The sequence below is a fragment of the Theobroma cacao genome, chromosome 6, assembly GCF_053813885.1.
Source record: "Theobroma cacao isolate CCN51 chromosome 6, ASM5381388v1, whole genome shotgun sequence".
Taxonomy (NCBI): Eukaryota; Viridiplantae; Streptophyta; class Magnoliopsida; order Malvales; family Malvaceae; genus Theobroma; species Theobroma cacao.
In genome coordinates, this window is record NC_142644.1 from 1,400,958 (window position 1) to 1,422,548 (window position 21,591).

At 35.8% G+C, this 21,591-nt stretch overlaps 5 protein-coding genes across 5 annotated transcripts; 3 read left to right on the forward strand and 2 right to left on the reverse strand.

Annotated features, from left to right (window-relative positions):
- Nucleotides 1–1,134: 1,134 nt before the first annotated feature.
- Nucleotides 1,135–3,334, forward strand: LOC18595179 (mitogen-activated protein kinase kinase kinase 20-like). The gene is made up of 2 exons (XM_018122738.1): nt 1,135–2,135; nt 3,133–3,334. Exons 1-2 carry the CDS (start codon nt 1,135–1,137, stop codon nt 3,332–3,334), a joined length of 1,203 nt encoding a protein of 400 aa, XP_017978227.1.
- A 199-nt stretch (nt 3,335–3,533) lies between these two features.
- Nucleotides 3,534–4,574, forward strand: LOC108662405 (mitogen-activated protein kinase kinase kinase 20-like). Its single transcript, XM_018122739.1, has one exon. It carries the CDS (start codon nt 3,534–3,536, stop codon nt 4,572–4,574), a length of 1,041 nt encoding a protein of 346 aa, XP_017978228.1.
- A 1,020-nt stretch (nt 4,575–5,594) lies between these two features.
- On the forward strand, nt 5,595–7,196 carry LOC18595180 (berberine bridge enzyme-like 22). The gene has a single exon (XM_018123558.2). The coding sequence runs from the start codon at nt 5,595–5,597 to the stop codon at nt 7,194–7,196; it is 1,602 nt and encodes a 533-aa protein (XP_017979047.1).
- A 1,211-nt stretch (nt 7,197–8,407) lies between these two features.
- On the reverse strand, nt 8,408–16,672 carry MEE22 (maternal effect embryo arrest 22). The gene is made up of 10 exons (XM_088807252.1): nt 16,428–16,672; nt 16,187–16,251; nt 15,971–16,085; nt 14,044–15,680; nt 12,520–13,349; nt 11,815–12,438; nt 11,526–11,650; nt 10,582–11,402; nt 10,078–10,190; nt 8,408–9,004 (listed from the first exon to the last, which is right to left on the reverse strand). The coding sequence occupies exons 2-10, from the start codon at nt 16,247–16,249 to the stop codon at nt 8,707–8,709; spliced, it is 4,626 nt and encodes a 1,541-aa protein (XP_088663378.1). The 5' UTR covers nt 16,250–16,251; nt 16,428–16,672; the 3' UTR covers nt 8,408–8,706.
- Nucleotides 16,673–17,560: 888 nt separating this feature from the next.
- On the reverse strand, nt 17,561–20,368 carry LOC18595182 (dihydroceramide fatty acyl 2-hydroxylase FAH1-like). The gene is made up of 7 exons (XM_018122562.2): nt 20,185–20,368; nt 19,475–19,533; nt 19,029–19,121; nt 18,744–18,940; nt 18,476–18,581; nt 18,111–18,257; nt 17,561–17,885 (listed from the first exon to the last, which is right to left on the reverse strand). The coding sequence occupies exons 2-7, from the start codon at nt 19,523–19,525 to the stop codon at nt 17,793–17,795; spliced, it is 687 nt and encodes a 228-aa protein (XP_017978051.1). The 5' UTR covers nt 19,526–19,533; nt 20,185–20,368; the 3' UTR covers nt 17,561–17,792.
- Between the last annotated feature and the right edge of the window lie 1,223 nt (nt 20,369–21,591).

Sequence of the window (21,591 nt, forward strand, 5' to 3'; positions counted from 1 at the left end):
CAGTTCAACGGCATAAGCAGTTTCATGCAGAGGTATGACATTGATCAAATAGTAACTTATACATCACATTAATTAATACCTCATTTGGATAAATAAAACTTATTAAGATTTGGGTTTTGGGTTATAGGTGGAACTTCTACTGAGAGTTAATCATAGAAACTTGACAGCACTTATTGGGTATTGCGGTGATGGCATTAACATGGAGCTAATCTATGGGTAAATCGCCCAAGAAAACTTAGCAAGGCATCTCAAAGGTAAGATTAAGACATAAGCCTTTCATACTCCAACTCATTCACTTAAAAAGGTTTATGTCTGATGAGACGCCCAAATAAATTTTTTCATTGATATGATGCATTAACCATTAAGCACAAACTCTTAATTAAGTTAATTCAATAATTATTAGGTTCGGTGACTAAAATCTTCAACCCTAAACATGGTTATTTTTCTTTTATTACATTTAAACGGAAATGAAAAAGCTTTTGATTTTGAAATGATACTTAATTTTCAAAACAATAAATAAAAATGAAAAAGAAAAAAAACAAAAATTAGCTTTTAATGGATGTAGATAGCAGTAGAGGTGTTTTGAATTGGGAAGGAAGACTTGGCATATATAGTCCTCGAAGCAGTACAAGGTTAATTGGCCTGCATGTTTGCCTAATTTTTTTTCTCTGTTTTTCCTAATTTACGTGGGAATGAATGTTAATTAATAATAAACAAAAAATTAAATGCAGGATTGGAGTAATTGCACCTATGATCCACAGAAATATGAAGCGCAGCAACATCTTGTTAACTGAAAGCTCGCGTGCAAAACTATCTGATTTTGGGTTCTAAAAGGCTTTCACACTTGAAGGTGACAGCCATGTCTATACTGTGGTTGCTGGTACCCCTGGATCCGTTGACCCTGACAAAGTAGTAGTTTTCATGTATCAGTAGTCCTCTACTTGAATCAAATATATAACCTTTTTTTTTTTTTTTTGAAGTTTGAATCAAATTTATAACTTAAAGAGAAAGCAACAAAATCCTTGTCCTGTATGAACTAGAAAACCAACTTTTAGCTCAAGAAGTTCCGATCATATATATATATATATGAATATTCTAATAGCAGCATCAGTTCTTCAAGTTAATTAAGAGAGAATGGAGGTGAAAGGAGTGAGGATTAGGGTTCTTGGAAAGGGAACGTATGGTGTCGTATATTTGCTGAAAACAAATATTCCTACTTCTCAGTTATATGCAGTAAAATCTGCTGATGAGGAAATGGCTTCTACCCTTCACAAGGAACAGGAAATCCTTCAACAGTTTAGTGGTTGCCCCAATATCGTTCGATGTTTTGGTGGTTTCACGAGTGTAGAATGTGGAAGGAAGATTTTCAACCTGTTTCTTGAATATGCTTCACGAGGATGTCTTGCGGATTTGATGAAGGAGTACGGTGGGAAAATACCAGAACGACATGCTAAGTTCTATGCACGGATGATACTTGAAGGGCTCGTCGATATTCACCGAAAAGGATACATCCATTCTGATCTCAAGCCACGGAATATTCTGGTTTTCCCTTCTCAAGATGGGATTAGTTTAGATACTCTAAAGATCGCCGACTTTGGGTTAGTTAAAAAGTATGGGGTAAAAGATACAAATGATTGGGAATATGGTTTTCGAGGTACTGCTCCTTACATGTCTCCTGAATCTATCATCGGATACATCACTGGTGCATTGGATATATGGTCACTCGGTTGCATAATGGTTGAGATGCTTACTGGTAAATTGCCATTGGCTTTCCGTAATCTGAAGGATTTGAGGGACAAGCTTTTGAGGGGAGAATCACCCAACATCCCAGCAAACATGTCGAGTATGGGCAAGAATTTCTTAATTAAGTGTTTCGCTAGGGATCCCAACGAAAGGTGGACAGCTAGTATGCTGTTAAGCCACCCTTATCTTCTCCCAGAGCACACCTTTTCTCTGCCTGTAACAGGTTTCCTGCAATGCAACCCATCCCTTGCTTCAATAAATTTTCAAGTGGCAGAAGCATTCCACTCTCCAAAAGGTTACGAGTTGTTTCCAAGTGGAACAAGAAAAATTTTAGACGACTTGTTCAGGATGCAGCTAATAAAACAAGTTACGGATATGAAGTTGGGCGTCTGGTGCATGCAAAAGAATCAACATGAGACCTCAAAGTTGAGAATACAGTAGAGAGTTACCCTTCTTTCTTCTTCTTGTTTATATTTGTAAAGAACTTGCCATTAAAGCAATCCTAGTATCCTTCCATTTGTTTATTTTGTTTATCTTCTCTGGACCTTTCTTATCAAATGTTCTTGACATGACATGGTATTTTCTATATCCATAGTCATTAATCTTTGTACTTGAAATGCTTAATTTTCAATCTAATTGAGTAATGGCCAATTGTACACGTTGCTGAAGGTTTATATTTTCCATAGAGATATTCCCCATTCTCAACCCTTTAATCAAGCTTTTAAATTGTTGGATCAAAATCTGTATTAATTTATGAGGATTTGAACTTGCTTGAAGAAGACAAGCAAGGCTTTGAGCAAGGCTGGCAGTGTTTAGTTTCTCTTGGGACTTCCTTTGTGTCAAAAAAGAAAGGAATTTCGAGGTTTCTTTTGCTTGTATTTAATTAACAAGAGGGAAAGAGATGAACCAATAACTTCTTGTTCCCAATAGTTTACTTGTATCAAGCGCATGCTCTAATTCAAATGCTACTTTTGTTTTGTGACAAAATAAACATATTATCTCAGCATTTTGACAATTGTAAAACAAGGGGAACAAAAAGAGAAATCAAAGAAAAAGCTTGCTCTAGATGGATGATAAAAAGCAGGTAAGTTACATTTTACTTATGTATATAAATAATAGCAGTAAAGCTATTCTTGTTAGCTCAATTATCAAAAACCTTAACAAAGATAACAGCCTTAAATTGCTCTCGATCAATTTAAAGCTATTAATTATTATCAAAAAAATAAAAAAGCAGTAAAATTAGGGTCAGGAAGACTTGGCATATGTAGTCCTGGAAGCAGCACAAGGTTAATTGGCATGCATATTTGCCTAATTTTTTTTTCTCTGATTTTCCTATTTTATTTGGGAATGATTAATGCTAATTAATAATAAACAAAAAATGAAATGCAGGACTGGAGTATTTGCACCTACAATCCACAGAAATGTGAAGTGCAGCAACATCTTGTTAACTGAAAGCTTGCATGCAAAACTATCTGATTTTCGGTTATCCAAGGCTTTCACTCTTGAAGGTGACAGTCATGTCTACACTGTGGTTGCCGATACCCCTGGATACGTTGACCCTGACAAAGTAGTAGTTTTCATGTATCAATAGTCCTCTACTTGAATCAAATATATAGCTTTTTTTAAAAAAAAAAAAATTGAATCAAATTTATAACTTGAAGAGAAAGCAACTAAATCCTTGTTCTCTATGAACTAAAAAACCAACTTTTAGCTCAATAAGTTCCAATCATACATATATAAATATGAATGTTCTAATAGCAGCATCAGTTCTTCAAGTTAATTAAGAGAGAATGGAGGTGAAAGGAGTGAGGATTAGGGTTCTTGGAAAGGGAACGTATGGTGTCGTATATTTGCTGAAAACAAGTATTCCAACTTGTCAGTTATATGCTGTAAAATCTGCTGATGAGGAAATGGCTTCTTCTCTTCACAAGGAACAGGAAATCCTTCAACAGTTTATTGGTTGCCCCAATATCGTTCGATGCTTTGGTGGTTTCACGAGTGTAGAACGTCAAAGAAAGGTTTTCAACCTGTTTCTTGAATATGCTTCAGGAGGATGTCTGTTGGATTTGATGAAGGAGTACGGTGGCAAAATACCAGAACGACATGCTAAGTACTATGCACGGATGATACTTGAAGGGCTCGTCGATATTCACAGAAAAGGATACATCCATTCTGATCTCAAACCAGGGAATATTCTGGTTTTCCCTTCTCAAGATGGTACTGCTTTAGATACTTTAAAGATTGCCGACTTTGGGTTAGTTAGAAAGTATGGGGTAAAAGATACAAATGATTGGGAATATGGTTTTCGAGGTACTGCTCCTTACATGTCTCCTGAATCTATCATCGGATACATCACTGGCGCATTGGATATATGGTCACTCGGTTGCATAATGGTTGAGATGCTTACTGGTAAATTGCCATTGGCTTTTCGTGATCTCAAGGATTTGAGGGACAAGCTTTTGAGGGGAGAATCACCCAACATCCCAGAAAACATGTCGAGTATGGGCAAGAATTTCTTAATGAAGTGTTTCGCTAGGGATCCCAACGAAAGGTGGACAGCTAGTATGCTGTTAAGCCACCCTTATCTTCTCCCAGAGCACACCTTTTCTCTGCCTGTAACAGGTTTCCTGCAATGCAACCCATCCCTTGCTTCAGTAAATTTTCAGGAGGCAGAAGCATTCCACTCTCCAAGAGGTTACGAGTTGTTCCCAAGTGGAACAAGAAAAATTCTAGACGACTTGTTCAGGATGCAGCTAATAAAACAAGTTACGGATATGAAGTTGGGCGTCTGGTGCATGCAAAGGAATCAACATGAGACCTCAAAGTTGTGAATACAGTAGAGATTTACCCTTCTTTCTTCTTCTTGTTTATATTTGTAAAGAACTTGCTATTACAGCAATCCTGGTATCCTTCCATTGTTTTATTTTGTTTATCTTCTCTGGACTTTTCTTATCAAATGTTCTTGACATGACATGGTATTTTCTATATCCATAGTCATTAATCTTTGTACTTGAAATGCTTAATTAATTTTTCAATCCAATTGAGTAATGGGCATTTGTACACATTTCTAAAAGTTTATATTTTCATATAGATATTCCCCATGCACATCCCTTTAATTAAGCTTTTTTGTTGTTGGATAAAAATCTGTGCTGATTACTTTTGTTTTGCGACAAAATAAACATCTGACATTAGCATTCTAACGGTAGTGCATGTTAGAACAAAAACCAAAGATGTCAACAGACTATATTCATCAATATCCTACCCATAACATAAGATTTAGAGATTTTATACTCAAATTTAAGACAAATTTGAATACAATTATCCAACCCATAACATAAGATTTAGATATTTTATACTCAAATTTAAAACAAATTCGAGTACACGTTTTAATACTCATCTCGAGTTAGGATAAATTTCGAATATCACCGTTAATAATAACAAAATAAATCATATCAAGAATTCTTCAGTAGTAGCTGAGCAAAAAAAAAATTTCTTCAGTAGTAGTTAGGACTCCTGCCTTTTGTTAATGGATTCAAAAAAATGTTGATTGAACTACAAATGAGAAATTGTGCCTGCTAAATTAATTACGTAAAAAAATGCTAGTGATGACATTGGTTGCCGACTGAGATAAAAAGGACAAGAGAGTTAATTTAATGGATATTCTTCACCTTCAAGATTGGAATGATCGCCATTCTTCTATTTGATGTTACCATAAAATTCTGCATGAGGCGACAAGCCGACCTTAGAGCCAGGACTGCTGCTGAAACGCTCCACTTTATCTAAGAATGTGCAGTTCAAATATATACTTAAAACTCATCAGGTGAAAGCCTGGATTCAAGAGATAAAGAGAAATGAAGCACAGAATTCTAGTGTCTCTGCTATCCCTCTTCATTTCGCAGGCTATTTCAGATTCAATCCATGGTGATTTTACACGGTGTATGTCAACCCAGTTTAGAGACTACACTCGAAGCTTCGAAATCATCTTCACCTCAGATTCCCCTTTATATTCATCTATTTTGCAGTCTACTTTACAAAACATGAGATGGTTGAATTCCTCAACCTCAACACCTCTTCTCATAATCACACCCTTCCATGAGTCTGAAATCCAAGCAGCCCTTGTTTGTAGCAAAAAGCTTGGTTTGCAAATCAGGGTCCGAAGTGGTGGCCATGACTATGAAGGCCTATCATACTCATGCAAGACCCCATTTATCATCATTGATCTTACCAACCTTCGAGCAATAGAAATCAATGTTGAGGAAGAAACCGTTTGGGTTCAGTCTGGGGCGACTCTTGGCGAGCTTTACTATGCCATAGGCAAGAAAAGTAGCATCCATGCATTCCCTGCTGGACTCTGCCCTACTGTGGGGGTTGGTGGACACTTCAGTGGAGGTGGTTTAGGGAACTTGATGAGGAAGTATGGCCTTGCAGCAGATAATGTCCTAGATGCTTACTTGATGGATGTCAATGGACGAATTTTGGACAGAAAAGCCATGGGTGAGAACCTGTTTTGGGCAATTAGAGGAGGTGGCGGTGCAAGCTTCGGGATCATACTTTCTTGGAAAATCAGGCTTGTTCGAGTTCCACAGACAGTGACAGCTTTTACCATTTCAAAAACAATAGAACAAGGTGCCACAAAGCTGGTGCATAGGTGGCAATACATTGCTGATAAATTACCTGAAGATCTGTTCATCAGGGTCATCATTCAAGATGTCCAAGGAAGTGGCCACAGAAATAACAAAACCATCCAAGCTTCTTTCAACTCACTATTTCTTGGAGAAATTGACAGACTTATACCATTTATGAATGAAAGCTTCCCTGAGCTTGGATTGCTGGCTGAGGACTGCATTCAAATGAGTTGGGTTGAATCCACCCTCTATTTTGCAGGATTCCAGCAAGGGCAGCCCCTAGAGGTCCTGTTAGACAAAACTCAACCATATAAGAGCAGTTTTAAGGCGAAATCAGATTTTGTTAGGGAACCAATACCTGAAGAAGGACTAGAAGGAATATGGAAGATGTTTTTGGCTGAAGAGATGGTTTTCATGATAATGGATCCCTTTGGTGGAAAGACGAATACAATTCCCGTATCTTCAGTACCTTTTCCCCACAGAAAGGAGAATTTGTACAATATACAGTACATAGTGAAATGGCAAGTCAACGATGTTAAGGCTTCCCACAAGCATATACACTGGATCAGGATGTTATATGAATACATGAGCCCATATGTTTCAAAAGGTCCAAGGGCTGCCTATCTTAACTACAGGGATCTGGACTTGGGAACCAACAGCCAGGGCAGCACAAGCTATGCAGAGGCAAGTGAATGGGGCAAAAAGTACTTCAAGGGTAACTTCAAGAGACTGGCAAGGGTGAAAAGCATGACAGATCCACACAATTTTTTTAGAAATGAACAGAGCATTCCACCTCTTCCCACACCTGGGAAAAAGAAGTACAAATAAATAAATGTTTCTGAAACTCTCTCTAGTACTGTCCCTCTATATCAATTAGAGTTTCTAAGTTCTAACCAAGACACGATTTCTTCAACACAATGATGAAAATTTCCCAGGATTTCAAGTTTCTTGTTTTCTTTGGTTACCAAAGAGAATGTCACAGCTTCAAACGAGAAAATTTCAGGAACCAGTCTCTGTGGACTGCTAAATATAAAAGGATACAAGGAGCAGATAAAGAGTCATCGCATTGTGTTAATAAGTTTTTGCTGCTTATCACTTCCATTTCCAATGAGATTTTTCCCAATACAAAAACGTTGGGGGGGTTTTTTTTATGTATTATCTCCATTCCTCCAAAGTATGAAATATGGCGAGAAGCAATCATTTAACTGATAAACTTTTCCCATGCCATTTAATAAGTTTCTACTATTTTATTGCTACTACCATTCATAATTGAAACACTTCTTTTGTGATTTTAAAACAAGGAAAAAAATTGAGAAATCAAAGAAAAAGCTTGCTCTAGATGGATGATAAAAAGCAGGTAAGTTACATTTTACTTATGTACATAAATAATAGCACTTAAGCTATTCTTGTTAGCTCAATTATCAAAAAACCTTAACAAAGAAAATAGCCTTAAATTGCTAACAATTTTTATCTAAAATTAGAATAGCAGTAAAGTTAGGGGCAGGAAAAGCATCAAAAGCAAACTATAGGACCTCAAGCCATTGACTAGGCGACTACTCAAGGCAATATGTGATCATCTTAATTGTCCTATCAATCTTTCTTGTTTCTTATAATGGCCTTCACATGGGTTTAGCCATTCTAATTATTCTATAGATGCCAGAACATTATCCAGCAATGAAAAAATTGTTTGGTGTTGATATATATATATTTAAGAAAACAGTAAAAAGGAGAAAAAAGAGATGGAAGTGAAGACTTACAGCTTTAAACATTCTGTACTGTGAACTCGCCAATATCTGTTTGGGAGACTGAAGTATCTTTCCCCATCAACCAAAAACAAATGGCACAGGGCCAACTCCTATTCTTCAATCATAGCCAAAGGGCCTTTCTCCCTAGGAAGATATGGCCAACTCCTGTTCAGCAGAGGACAGGGATCATCTAATGCTAACCTGAACTTCACAGTGCTCTGGAACTGCAATTATAATGGAAAAACTTCCAAAAGAAAAAATTGCAAAGACGAAAAGCCATAAGCAACAAAAACGAAATTCAAGTTGGAAAGTTTGAATTTCCATAATTTCTTTGAACAAATCAAAATAATATAAAAAATTAATGTTTGTACAGACAACAGCAATAGGATACAGTTGTGCCCCAACACTATGCAGTCACAGACTGGGGTAACATGAAACGGAAACAAAAAGGTGTTCATGTCCCAAAACCTACCAGTCTGGAGAAACTACTTTTAATTGCTCATATGATAAAGCTCTACCAAAATTCCTTACATGTATCCTAATTTAAAAATATTGCAACTCGAATTTCACAGCAAGCTGATGATGCAACTATCTCAGTCAACAGACTGGAAGAGTCTAATAGACATTGCTCGTTGCTCTTCAGTCAACAAAGGAAACCAGTTTCTTATAAGATCTGCATGAACAAATTGACCTGACATGACTGGAAGCGTAACATTCTTCTGAATAACTTTCTCAATATCAAGGGATATAAGCCCAAGCAAAGCACTAACAGTCGCAAGCTGGATAGGAAGACCTGCTCTAATAGTAGTCTCCCGAAACAGAAAAGCAGACAGCTTAACCCTCAAGTTTTCAACCTCTTTATCTTCATATCCAACAGCATCAACTCCAAGCCTGAAAAAAAGACATCATTTTAATGTTAAAGCTATGTGAGACTTCTGAAAAACTATGAATTTTCTTTGCTGTATGTTAATATTAGTAGGTCCCTCATAACTATGACATGCTCTCGCATGAAACAAGAATCTCATAACAATTCACCCATGCCATGTCATGTAGCTACCAGTACTACAAGTTAGACAGATGAATTCAAGCAAAGCCAATCCCTACCATACACCTTTTCCACTTTAACTGAAGTGTAAGACTCAGTGGAATCTAAGATATACTAATCAATTTATGATTTCTTCTAAACGCAAATCCTCATGTACACCTTCACAAGGTAGCAGGTTACTCAAATTTAATATCCATACCAGTTTGTCAGCTAATTATTTCAGCAATTGACGTTTTCAAATCACAAAACAGTATAAAACCCAAGGACTTTTTTCTTTCTTTCCCCATTAGTTTTTGACAAAATAGCAGATGATAATCTTATGCCTGCAGCCAGTTGCTTTAGCAGGATGACAACAATGCATTGGAAAAAATTAAAACAAAAAATAGTCAAAAATTATAACAATGATTGTCTAAACAACAATGCAGGAAGTTGCTTTTATCATTTTTTGGCTAACGTGACTACTTTTTAGAATAAAAAATTAAAACAAAATATTTATGAAAAATAAATAACAAATAAATCTGATAAAACAGAATTGAAAAGAAATAGTCAAAAAAATATCATAACTTGCCATGCCAGTCCAAAAATAGTCATGACATAAATTTAACAGTCTATGTCACTAATTTTACCGTGACTATTGAAGGAGCAACCAAAATCCACATTTAATAAAATAGGAGGAACAAAATACTCGAAATAAAAGAAGAGAGAATAATCCCCATAATTTGATAACTACAGGGACCAAATCAGTAATTTAAACTTCCTTTTTCTTAAATTGAGTTTCAACCAAATATAACAGGATAAATGGTGCTCCCAACCAAAATTACAACATTAAGATTTCATCATGGCAAAAACAATAATGACTACATCAAAGACCAGAAAAGTTAAAACATATAAAACCAGACAAAATTAAACAAAAGAATACCTCCCAAGTTGACCGAGAAGAATAATAATAGCAAGCGTGAGGTTCTCAAGACCAGGTGATTCCAACATACTCAACAGCTGGGCAATGATTTTCTCGCATGTCCAGACCCAGCTCTGCATTCAACAAAACATTAAAAAAAAAGTCAGGTTTCAAATCTCAGTACAAAAGAACAAACAATTTCACTACTATAAAGCTAAAATCCAAAACCAAATATTTGGCATTTCCCTTTTGGCTTTTACTTTAAAAATATATATATATTTAAAACAGTACAAAAATCATTTATAATAGAACTAAAGGATGAAAACTTTTAAGAATTTTTTCAGTATAAAAATTCAAAAATTTTGCTTCTGTTAAAAAGAGAAAGTCAAAGCCAAACACTACTTTTTGCTCCTTTTTCTTTTCTGCATTTTTTCTTTCAAAAAACAAAAGGTAAAAAGTATTAGTTGTATCAAAAGCTACTGAAAGAGTACCACTCACAACAAACATAATAGTTCGAGCACATACCATATTGCATGCAAGAAGCTCTATCAACGATAAGACATCACTAATGTGACACAAAGTTCCAGCGACAAATGATCCTGACTGTTTACCAGGCACGCTGTATTTGTCTAAACAGCATGATACATCACAATTCATATCAACGACACAACCCAAGTTTTGTTCAGTTTTATCCTGAATGGACATGACATTTGAATTTGACAAATTTGCTGTCACTTCTTGATGCATAATTCCTGACTGCACATAATTCTGAAGCTTTTCAAAGAGTAACGAGACAACAATATCTACAGAAAGCACATCCTTCGAAAATGGGCATCCAACACATGCATGGCACTCAGCTTGAACCTCAGCCACCAATGAAAGAGTTACTGTAGCCACCGGTGCATGTTCTCTTTCAAGGAACACGACTATCGATTTCAACACAGTCATTGTCAAACTATACTTTTTTGAGGTGAAAATTTTATCACCACCCACATAAGCAAACACATGAAGAACAAGCAGAGCCACCGAGATGTCATATCTATGCATCCGGAAAATGTTATAAACAGCCTCACACATAAAGCCAGTACGGTCAGCAGCTGCACATATAGAACCCAATATAATGCTACCTGCTACCAACAGGTCAGCTGAAGCTGCTTCATGTAACAATATTACATCCGAACCATCAACAGTGACATGAATTCTTGAATCACATTCACTAGAAGACTCAGAAGACAAATCAGTATACAACAAAAATCTCCCCTCTATAAGAAAATCCTCAATTACACTAAGCAGTTCATCCAAACATAATTCAGCCACTACACTTCTTGGCTCAGCATCAGACATCACTGCACCAAAAGAACAGTTAAATAAACTCAAAGCTGAAACAACTATATAATAAAATTACAAGAGCTGATACAGATATTACAAACGCAATGAAAACCAAGACATAAATAAAAGTTTGAAAGTACCTGCATTTATGTGCTCAGCAAACAAATGTAAGCAGGGGATGAGATCCCTGATCAGAGAGCACTTCCCTGAAGTAGCTGTACACAAGTTGAGAAGAACCAGCGAGAAAAATACACAAACCTTCTCCCTGAAACAAGAATTCATGAAATTTTAGAAAGAAAAGCTCAACTAAAATGACAGATATTGGAATTGAAGCAGAGTATCAGAATGAACTAATCAGAGGTAAAGAACTCATAGACAGTCCTCAACAGCAGACATTATAGCATATCTTGACGAAAATAGAACACTTACTTGGCTAAAAGATTTTCTTCCAGCTTAAGAGCATGTAAAATTCTATGCACGACAAACTCAGTCTGAGCAGGCAAAGAGCATTGAGCCATACAACTTTTAGTGGCGAAAAAAATTCTAGAGATACTGCTAGCATCCTTGATGTCAGAGAACACAACACAGTATTTTGGAATTCTTTCAAAGACTCCAGAGTTCTGGGGATGGCTTAAACAGGCTCTTCCTGCTGGCATAGTACTGCAAATACCATTCTCATTACTCCTTGGAATGTCAATGGTACCATGAGAACACTCATTTTCATGTTGCAATACTTTAAGTGAAGTGTCCGCCCTATTACATGGCAACTTATTAGAACCTTTCTCCATGTTAATAACATCAAAACTGTCAGAAGATGCAACATTTTCATCCTCATGAGAAAATCCTTCACAATTCTCATCATGTGTATGTGTAAATTGATCCACCTCAAATGTTTCAACGCCTGGAAATTCAATCTCAGGAAGAGTAGGGGATACAGGCATATCTGCTGCCATCCTATAGCATTCCTCCTCCACAGCATCGTCCAAGTCCAGCAATTTCATATAGTTTCCGTTCACTACTTCCTTAAAACCAACCATAATTTTAGGGTCAATTGTATGAGGATCACATATGGCCTCTCCAGAAACCTTGGTTGAATTCATCAAGTTATTGGCAGGTTGAGAAGCTGGTCTGAATACATTTGCATCTTCCAAAGGTTCAAGGCTATTTTGCATCTGTGTCAACTGCAGACCATCACAAGATTGCTGCATAGCCACTGTCTTTTCATGAGATGTTTTTCTCTTCTTATGAGACCTATCATGCACAGCATATGCAATATCTTGCAGGTTAGATCTCAGAAGTTTAGCTTCTTCTGTGGGTTTGTCCATTTGTCCTCTTACCACGCCATGCAAAGCAGACAGCTTGTCCTCCAGCTGCAGATGCAACTTTTTACTCTCAAAGCACAGAAGTTCAATAGACTCGACAGCATTAAGTATCCTCTTTCTCTTCTTACCACAGCCATTAACTCTTCCTAGAGGATCAACAGGAAGAGGACTTCTAACACTATTTTCAGCAACCACAGCAACATTTTCATTGCACCTATTTTTTGTAACTTCACCAGATATACCCGAAACAGTTTGTTCTACATTTAAGATCTCTTCCCCCAGTTTTGCTGATGTGGTAACAGAAAAAGCACCCCTTTCCTGTGAGCCCACCAACTGTCTATCAGAAAAAGATGCTGTACTGGAATTTATTGCAGAACTCTGTAACATTTTTCGATTAGAGCCTCCAAGCAGAGACTCCAATTTAGAATTAATACCTGTGATGGATTCAGCACAGTTCCCTCCTTGTATAGGAAGCAAATGTGCATCATGTTGAAATGTTTCCCCAAGAGGATTGGACGGAGTTGTATCCATGCACATAGTCTTCAGAAGTTGATTTTCAGTTTGAAGACATGTTTGACAGAAATTTAAACTCCGTAAATTTTCTTTTACCTTCAACCATTGCATACTTGAGAAGTCTCCAGCCTGCAAAGAATATCAAACAATCCCATATACAACCATGATCAGAATCTCAGCAGAATTAATAATAAAGAAAAAGACCAAAAAGCTGTACATTTTTAGCAAACAACCTTATGCATTGCAAATGAAATGAACTCCTAAAACTAAGATGAGGCACAGAGAATATTTAAATTATTTTTAAAAAATTATCATAAGAAAAGTTTACACATAATCATTAGGAGGAGGAAGGCTCTCTCTCTCTCTGCCCCCACCCCTCTTCTCTCTCTCTCTCCCTCACTTCCTCCTCTCTCTTCACCCATCCTTTCTTTTGGAATTTTTCCTTTTCCTCTTTTTTTTGTTTTTGCCTGGTTGGGAAAATTACCAAGCAGTTAAAAGGGAATTTCACAGAATCATAAACCATATCCATCATGTGCAAATACATTATAAACTGCCCACAAATTAAAGTAGGATTGAAAGCAAACTTATCCTCTACCCACCAGTTCAATAACACTAAAGAGCCATCACGTAACCTTCAGTCTGAGAAAAATCAACCAGTAGCAAAGTATAGTATCAAACGCCAAAACCTGTATCCTATTTTTCAAAAATGAATTACATCACTATAATCATCAATGAGCAAAACAATTGAAATTTCAAGGAAGAACAATGACAAAAAGCGAAAAACCAAAAAAAAAGAGGTATGAATACAAAGTGAGAAACTAACCTTTTCCATGTCATCTATACCTTCGGTAGGGGTTGAGAAACATTTATCCAGTGCATCAAAGCGGTTTATAAACTGAACTAACTCAAGCTTCATGCAACCTACTTTTTGTTGCAAAAGATTGCTACGACTCTTTTCCAACTTAGCCACATCTTTGGCATGCTTTACTCGTTGTTTTTCAAATTTCAGTTGTTTTTTCAAAAGCTTTACTTTTGCTACTTCAGCACTAATGCCTTTGTCAGATGAAAAAACCAAAGCATCAACCGTTTTTCTAGAGGACGAGAGTTCATTCATCTGCTTCTTCAATTCATCAATCTTCAGCCTAGCATCTTCCAACTGCTTCAATAGATGATCAGCACGGAGTTTTTCTTCTATAGCCTTCTTAGTATTCTCTTCCACAAGCTTTCTTTTCTTTTCCGCTTTCCTCATCTCTAAATCTGCTCGTTTTCCCTCAAAGATAGCCTTCTCTTTCTCAACCTCCTCAGAATGCAACAACTTGGAAACTGCCTTTGATTTATCTGCATCTTTCATCAAAACCTCTAATTCTGCTGTCTTTTTTGTTGCAGCTTCAGCACTTGTTTTTCTATCTGGTTGGTCAAAAGGACCATCCACCAAATTTCTTGAGCCAGAAAGTTCATGTAGCTTCTTTTCTAGTTCTCCGTTCCTCCTTCTAGCCTCTTCCAGCTGTTTGAACAAATTGTCAGCATGCAACTTTTCTTCAACAGCCTCCTTAGTGGCTTCTGCAATCTTCTTTTGCTCCCCTACGTTAGCCACCTCCAAATTAGCACGTTTTCTTTCTTCAACAGCCTTCTTCTTAGTTTCTTCTGCGAGCTTCCTTTGCTCCTCTGCTTTAGCTATCTCCATATCTGCATGTTTTCTTTCTTCAACAGCCTTCTTCTTAGTTTCTTCTGCAAGCTTCCTTTTCTCCTCCACTTTAGCCATCTCCATATCTGCATGTTTTCTTGCTTCAACAGCCTTCTTCTTAGTTTCTTCTGCAATCTTCCTTTGCTCCTCTGCTTGAGCCATCTCCAAATCAGCACGTTTTCTTGCTTCAGCCGCTTTCTTCATAGTTTCTTCTGCAATCTTCCTTTGCTCCTCTGCTTTAGCCATATACAAATCAGCACGTTTTCTTTGTTCAACTGTCTTCTTTTTCTCTTCTTGTAGCTGCTTAGTTGCCTTATCAAACTTTGACTTCTCAGAAACCAACTTAGATTTTGCTTCATTAACTTCTTTTCTTAATGCCTCTAATTGTGTCCTATAATCTTCAGCCTTCTTTCGTTCAATATCAGCAAGCCTCCGTTCTTCACTACCCTTACCCTTCTCAGTTTCTGCATCTTTTGATGCTTCAGCAGCTTTCCTCTTCTCTGCTGCAGCATTCTTCTTTTCCAAATCTGCCCTCTTCTTCTCGTTCTCAACAAGCTCCTTGAGCCAGTTGATTTCTTTCTCCCTGTCAGAAACTATAGCTTTAAGAAGCTTCATTTCATCAGTTTTATCTTCAGCATCAGAAACTCCTTTTTGCTTTAAGTTAGATATCTCAGACTTTAGAGCACATAACTCATTCTCTAACGAAACTCTTAAAGCCGATTCTTTTTCTCTGCCCTCTTTCTCCACTTTTGCTCGTGCTTGTTCTTCCTCGTATGCTGCAAAGTGCAAAGTTACAGATTAGGGGAACAAAAATTGCAGGCCAACTCAAATCGAACATCTGTACAACATAAACAAATTCACAATAGACGAAAAAAGACCCCTCTAAATGTATGAAGCACACCTTTTTTAATGCATGCAATAGTTTTAATTCTATTCCTCTGACATATGTTTCTACAAAACGCTTCCAACTTCTTACAAATCATACATTAACTGATGGATATAAATTTCAAACTCTAACCAAACACAAGAAACGAACGAAAAGAAGCTACAGTTGCATTATTTGTACCTTTCTTGAGAGTCAGATTCTGGGCTTGAATATCATCACATCCTTTTTCCAATAGACGTACTGCCTGCTTTAGACAAATTCGCCCCTTTTCTGCCTTTGAATATTTGTTTTTCCACTGGAAAAGAGAACAAAAAAAAAATTAAGAGAGAGGAGAGTAAAGGAAAGGAAAAGGATGGAAATATAGCAAAACGTCCTTCACTAAATGGAAAAGCTTACCACTTGACAGCAGGGTGAGACTTGGACATCCTCCTCTGGAGCGTCTGGAACATCCGCCGCCATTGCTGCAAACGCAACCAGAACTCAAAATAAGGAATCATTTAGAATAATCAGAATTCATAAACGAAACCATTCTTAATTTTCCTGACTAATCTTTTCTTTTCTGGGGTAAATTCCCAGGAAACAAGCAGCACAGGAGCGTGAAACTAGCAATAGAAATTAATTTTAAAAAAAAACTTACCTGTGTTAAATTTAATATTCTGAGAATGGCGCCTCACATGTTCTAAACCAAATGGTGCAAAACAAAAAATGCTTTAAAAGAAAAAAAGAAAAGGGAAGAAAAGATAAACCCTAAACCTCGATTAGGGAGAGAGAAGAGTGGCAAATAAACCCTAGACGTCAAACTTTAGTAACCAGGGAAAGAGAGCGAGACTGAAGAGAATACGTTCGCGGGTCAACCGACTGAGAAACAAGTCTCGGAGTCGGTTGGATCTAACCCGATAGCGTTTAAAATGCTGAACTACATTTTCATTTAAATTGCTTTTGTGATTTTTTTTTTAGCATTTTTTTATTAATATTGAATAAATATTTTTTAATTAATAAATTGTGAATAACTTTTATTTTCACGAAAATTAGGTTTGAGTTACTTAAGTTTGAATCCTATTAAAATCAACTATCCATATATATTATCCGAATCTGATAAAAAATCAAAATCTAATATTTAAATACTCTCTAAAAACCCAAACTTGAATCCAAAATAAGAATAAATTTAAAATCAACTTTTATATTTAGTATTGATAAAAATTATATTAATAAATAAAATTAAATCATAAAAAATAAAATTTAAACTCGTAGTTTATATAATTACTAAATTTTAATAAATATTATATTAATTACAAGTAAAAATTTAACATAAAGAATATTATCTATAATCAAGTTGAAGTAGTAAATATCCTAAAATTATTACCTGATACCTATCCAAACTCATGATGAGTAGTAATTTTATTACTCAAAATCTATTTAAACTTGATTATAGAATACTCTAATCCAACTTAACAAAGTCATGTAATACAAGATATCTGATCATAATTCATAATCCTTCCATCTTGACTTTGGACCATTTTGATGTGTTCACACAGTGCATTAGCTTGTAAGGTAAAGAGAATTTCATTAATTAATTAATTCTATAGCTATACTTCTGTAAGTGCTTGACTTTTGTTGATGTTATAAATTACGTGAAATTAACTCAATTAGGTGAATTGATTGAAAAAATCATCAATTTTTTCTCTCCAATTTTTTCTGTAAAATGCATATGATTATTATTTTTTTTTCTCTTTCACCCAAGTAATGACCATGCCAATTCAAAGTGACATAGAAATGAAGAACTTTTTTTGGAAGCTCCATAACCAAATAAACAATGGGAACATAATTCATTTACACAAACAACTCAAGGTATAGATAGGAGACCATCCATTAGATGCTAACCCCACAATACTTCATCTAGCGGCACATACTACAAAACAAATAGAAGCACAAGAAAGAATGTTTAAACGCTGGGCCTGATGGGTTGGCAACTAAATTATCTAGTCTTCTCAGCTGCTTTCGTTTAAGGAAGGGTTCGGAAAACTCTGTCCCAAAACGCTGAAGTGATCCCAAAGCCCTTATTTTGAATCCTGAAGTGATGGTTCAAGTGATATTTCTGCAATAAACATGGTTAACTCAAGAGTCAGAACACCCGGACAAGTCTGCTTTGCAAGGAACGTTTGAGGTGTAGATATCCCGCTGCTATTACTTTCATGAGGTTTAAAATCTGCTTTTAAGTCAGTGGGACTGAAAATTTTTAGTGAATACCTACTCTAGGTTATTGCACTGTTAAACTAGCAAGAAATGTTACCTGCAACTAGTTAAAGCACATGCATCTTACCTTAAGGCTTTTAGCAACATGTTTGGTGGGCTGACCATGGTGCAGGTAGTAATGGGTGACATCATACATTACATACCCAAGCAAACCACCTCCGAATAAAGCAGGAGTAGTAGAGGGAGTGGCTAAAAGCTTAACCAGGTTCCAAAACTGGTAAAGAGACAGCAAGAAGTAAGGCATTACAATAATTCAAAAATACATGACTTATAAATGCAACAAAACACCTATGATCCGAACTTTTACAATTCACAGCTTTGAGGTTTCAAACGATTTTAGAAGACAGTGCCTGAAATCATCTACTTGAATAGAGACTTAACAAGCATCATGTAATATACAAAGGAACAAGTTTTGAAGCAAAAAATACATACTGGTATGCATAGTACAGCAGTTGCAGCAGGAGGGAAAACAAGCCGTAGGCCATCCATAGGGTGCTTATGGTGGCAGCCATGAAGAAGATAATGAACAGTGTTTCCCCTACACCAAAGTTCTCAATGAATTAGTAAACCATTCTAGCATAAACTGACTGCTCACATACATAGAAAATTGATTAAAAGTCATAATACAAAAGTAAGATATGGATAAATTATGTGTCTGTATGTGTACAAAAGTCATGGGCCCAGGAAAGAAAGAACTAACCAGTAACTCTTTGTTTCAATGTGGAAAAGGAAACGGTGCAAAGTGTATTCCAGAAATGTCCACACAAAAATACCAAAACCGACCATTAAAGCTATTTGGGGAAGTGGATGCCCCATACGTATAGACATTGAGATGCACCAGCATACAACTGGCAGCCATATGGCTGGAATTGCCCACCAGACTGTGCGGGTCAAGAACTGTTTCAAGTAAAACAAGTCAATTTGTTCTTACAAAAACTTGCCAGAGTAAAGCTTAATTAAAATATTTCAAAATTTTTGTTGATACCTCCCAAAAGTCACTCTCAAAAAATCGAGGACCTTCCTTGCTTACAATAGGCTGGTGAACCCACTCCTGATAAGTTTCTCCAAGGTGACCAACCTGTCATAGTCCCTCAAACAGTCAAAATCTGTAATTGGAGTTAGAAATCGCTACCCCCAATTTTCTCAAGGTGATTTCCCCATTGCCTAAGATTACTGAAGAGGATTTAAATAGCTTTGACAAGATTTGAAGCAAAACCAAGTAGCCAAAGAAAGTCAAAGGAATGAAACAGAACAAGAAGTTGCAAAGAAGTGTAGCGTAATTGACACTACCAAGAAATCAACTTGAGGAAATAAACAACAGGAATACAGGAACTACTAAACAATAAAAAATTCAATAACAGATCAATATCTCACACTCTTATAATTATGTAAGAAACTCAACAAGAGAATTGAAAACCAATTACAATATACCTGGAAGACAAGTGGTTTATTCAAATCAACAGTGAATTCCTGTGCAACCATCTTGGCAACTGCATAAAGAAAATTCGGTTCAGCAAAGGATTAGTTAATTATTAAATTGTGATAGAAAGAATTGATTAAAAAAATAGACATAAAATTCTACCAATCTCAGTCTATCAAAAATGTTACATCATTCCAAAAGTTCATTCCATGGAACATATTCTTCCCATTAGTTATAGTCAAGCTGAAATCCACAATCCCAGAATTCCAATTTCCAAACACGTGTTGCCAATCGTGAATTAAACGCCGGAATCAGATTCCCACTAATTAAGGTAAATATTCAAATTCTTAAAAAACCAAAGAAAATAGTAATTTAAAAAAAATTAATACTGTTTTCCACCTTGCATCCTTTCCCAGCCATCAAACAGAAAATTGCAGCAGAAAAGAAAAAAAGCAACTCACAATGTAGTAAACCAATCACTTCCAGACAATTAATGAATCCTAGATTCAACTATCTTTCCAGTACCCAGATTTTCTCAGCACCCAAACAGCAGAACACACACAATGTACTTAACAAACCATCAATGAAAACCCATAATTCAGAAGGAAAAAAAAACACAACTTACCTCAGATCTAGAGATGCGAACATCAAAACCCAAAAACCAAAACTGAAAATTAAGCTAATGAAAAAAGCAGAAAAAAAAAAGAAAAAAAGTACCAACCCAAGACAATGTGGGTTGGATCTAAGCCAAACCCACGAAGCTTCTCAATGAAAAAGAGCACCACAGGGACAAGAGCAACAGTGTTAAGGTGGTTTTTTGGAGCTTTCTGCTGTGGTTTTTTTGGTTTTGTTTTGGAGCAGTGAACCAAAGAGGAGACTGGAATAAAAAGGGAAAAAAAAAGGTAGAGGAGATTTGGGGGTATAAATCGTGGGGAAGCGTGGGAGAAGATCTCAGCCGTTAATTTAAAAAAAATTTCTAGGTATCATAAGAATCAAGGCCAGCAGATCCTCACGTTGGATTCTATATTTCTAACGGTTGCCAGCCTGGCACTTTCACTATCCAGCTTGGCAAGCTCATGGGTGGGGGGAGGGGCGGGGAAATCTGCGGTGCATGTTTATCTCACGAAACCAAAGAGTGTGAGTGCGGCTTTTGGATGATGTGGCGAGAGCAGATTGGTTGAGCTGAAGTGTTGAAAAGATTCGGACTCTGTCTGTCCCTAGGCCAATAGGCCTTCGGCCTTTGGACTTTAGGCCAACTGCCAGGCAACGCCCAAAGAGTTGAGTATGTGGTTAGCCACTTTCCTTTCTCTTATTTTTTAGCTTAGTGGTTGAATTAAGCAATTACTACTTATACTCTATCTAGTCATTGCATAATAATTTATAAAATTTTTTATTTTTTAAAATTAATAATATTAATATAATTATTAACAAAATTAAAATTCTTTTATTACGTATGTTAACGTAACACTCGATTTAGTTGATTCGACATCTTATTTGATGTAATGATGAATACGATAATACGTCGTTTTACTAATAATGTACTGCAAGTATTAATATAATACACGACATCGACATGATTTGACCTATATAATAATTTTGTTTTATTTTATATTTTCTCTCCTCTCATTTTTTGTTCTGTCTCCTTATCCCCGTCTTTATGGTTGAATCCAAGCAATTGCCAATCCTATTTTGTCGATTGAGGTCGGATTTAATGTCAGTATAGCGAGAAAAATAGCCTGAACAAATCGATTTTGCCTCTAGCGCCTGAACAAGATTAATAACTATTTATACATCAATGTCAAGTTAGTATAAAAAATGACAAATTTTATTTTAAATAATAATAATTAATTAATTTGTCAATTATAAATGTTTATTTAATTTAAAATAAAATTGTATAATTTAATTTAATGTAATAAAAAATTATTTAAAAATTTTTAATTAATTTAAAGATATTTTTTAAATATTTTGTCATGATAATTATATTTAAAATTGCACGAAGGAAAAGAAAAGAAAAAAAATCAAAATATTAAAATGTACTCATAAAATTTTTTACTTTTATTTTTATAAATTTTGTTTTTTTAATTTTCAAAAAAATTAATTTTTTTTAACAAATTAAAATTTGTAGTTC

Coding starts and splice junctions, on each gene's coding strand:
- MEE22 (XM_088807252.1), bottom strand. CDS start 16,249: ATGGCGGCGGATGTTCCAGACGCTCCAGAGGAGGATGTCCAAGTCTCA. Junction 16,086..16,186: donor TCTCACCCTGCTGTCAAGTG/GTAAGCTTTTCC, acceptor TCTCTTTTCCAG/TGGAAAAACAAATATTCAAA. Junction 13,350..14,043: donor GTATAGATGACATGGAAAAG/GTTAGTTTCTCA, acceptor TATTCTTTGCAG/GCTGGAGACTTCTCAAGTAT.
- LOC18595179 (XM_018122738.1), top strand. CDS start 1,135: ATGGAGGTGAAAGGAGTGAGGATTAGGGTTCTTGGAAAGGGAACGTAT. Junction 2,136..3,132: donor GATATGAAGTTGGGCGTCTG/GTGCATGCAAAA, acceptor AATGAAATGCAG/GACTGGAGTATTTGCACCTA.
- LOC18595182 (XM_018122562.2), bottom strand. CDS start 19,525: ATGGTTGCACAGGAATTCACTGTTGATTTGAATAAACCACTTGTCTTC. Junction 19,122..19,474: donor ATAAACCACTTGTCTTCCAG/GTATATTGTAAT, acceptor GGACTATGACAG/GTTGGTCACCTTGGAGAAAC. Junction 17,886..18,110: donor ATGTTGCTAAAAGCCTTAAG/GTAAGATGCATG, acceptor TGTTTATTGCAG/AAATATCACTTGAACCATCA.
- LOC18595180 (XM_018123558.2), top strand. CDS start 5,595: ATGAAGCACAGAATTCTAGTGTCTCTGCTATCCCTCTTCATTTCGCAG.
- LOC108662405 (XM_018122739.1), top strand. CDS start 3,534: ATGGAGGTGAAAGGAGTGAGGATTAGGGTTCTTGGAAAGGGAACGTAT.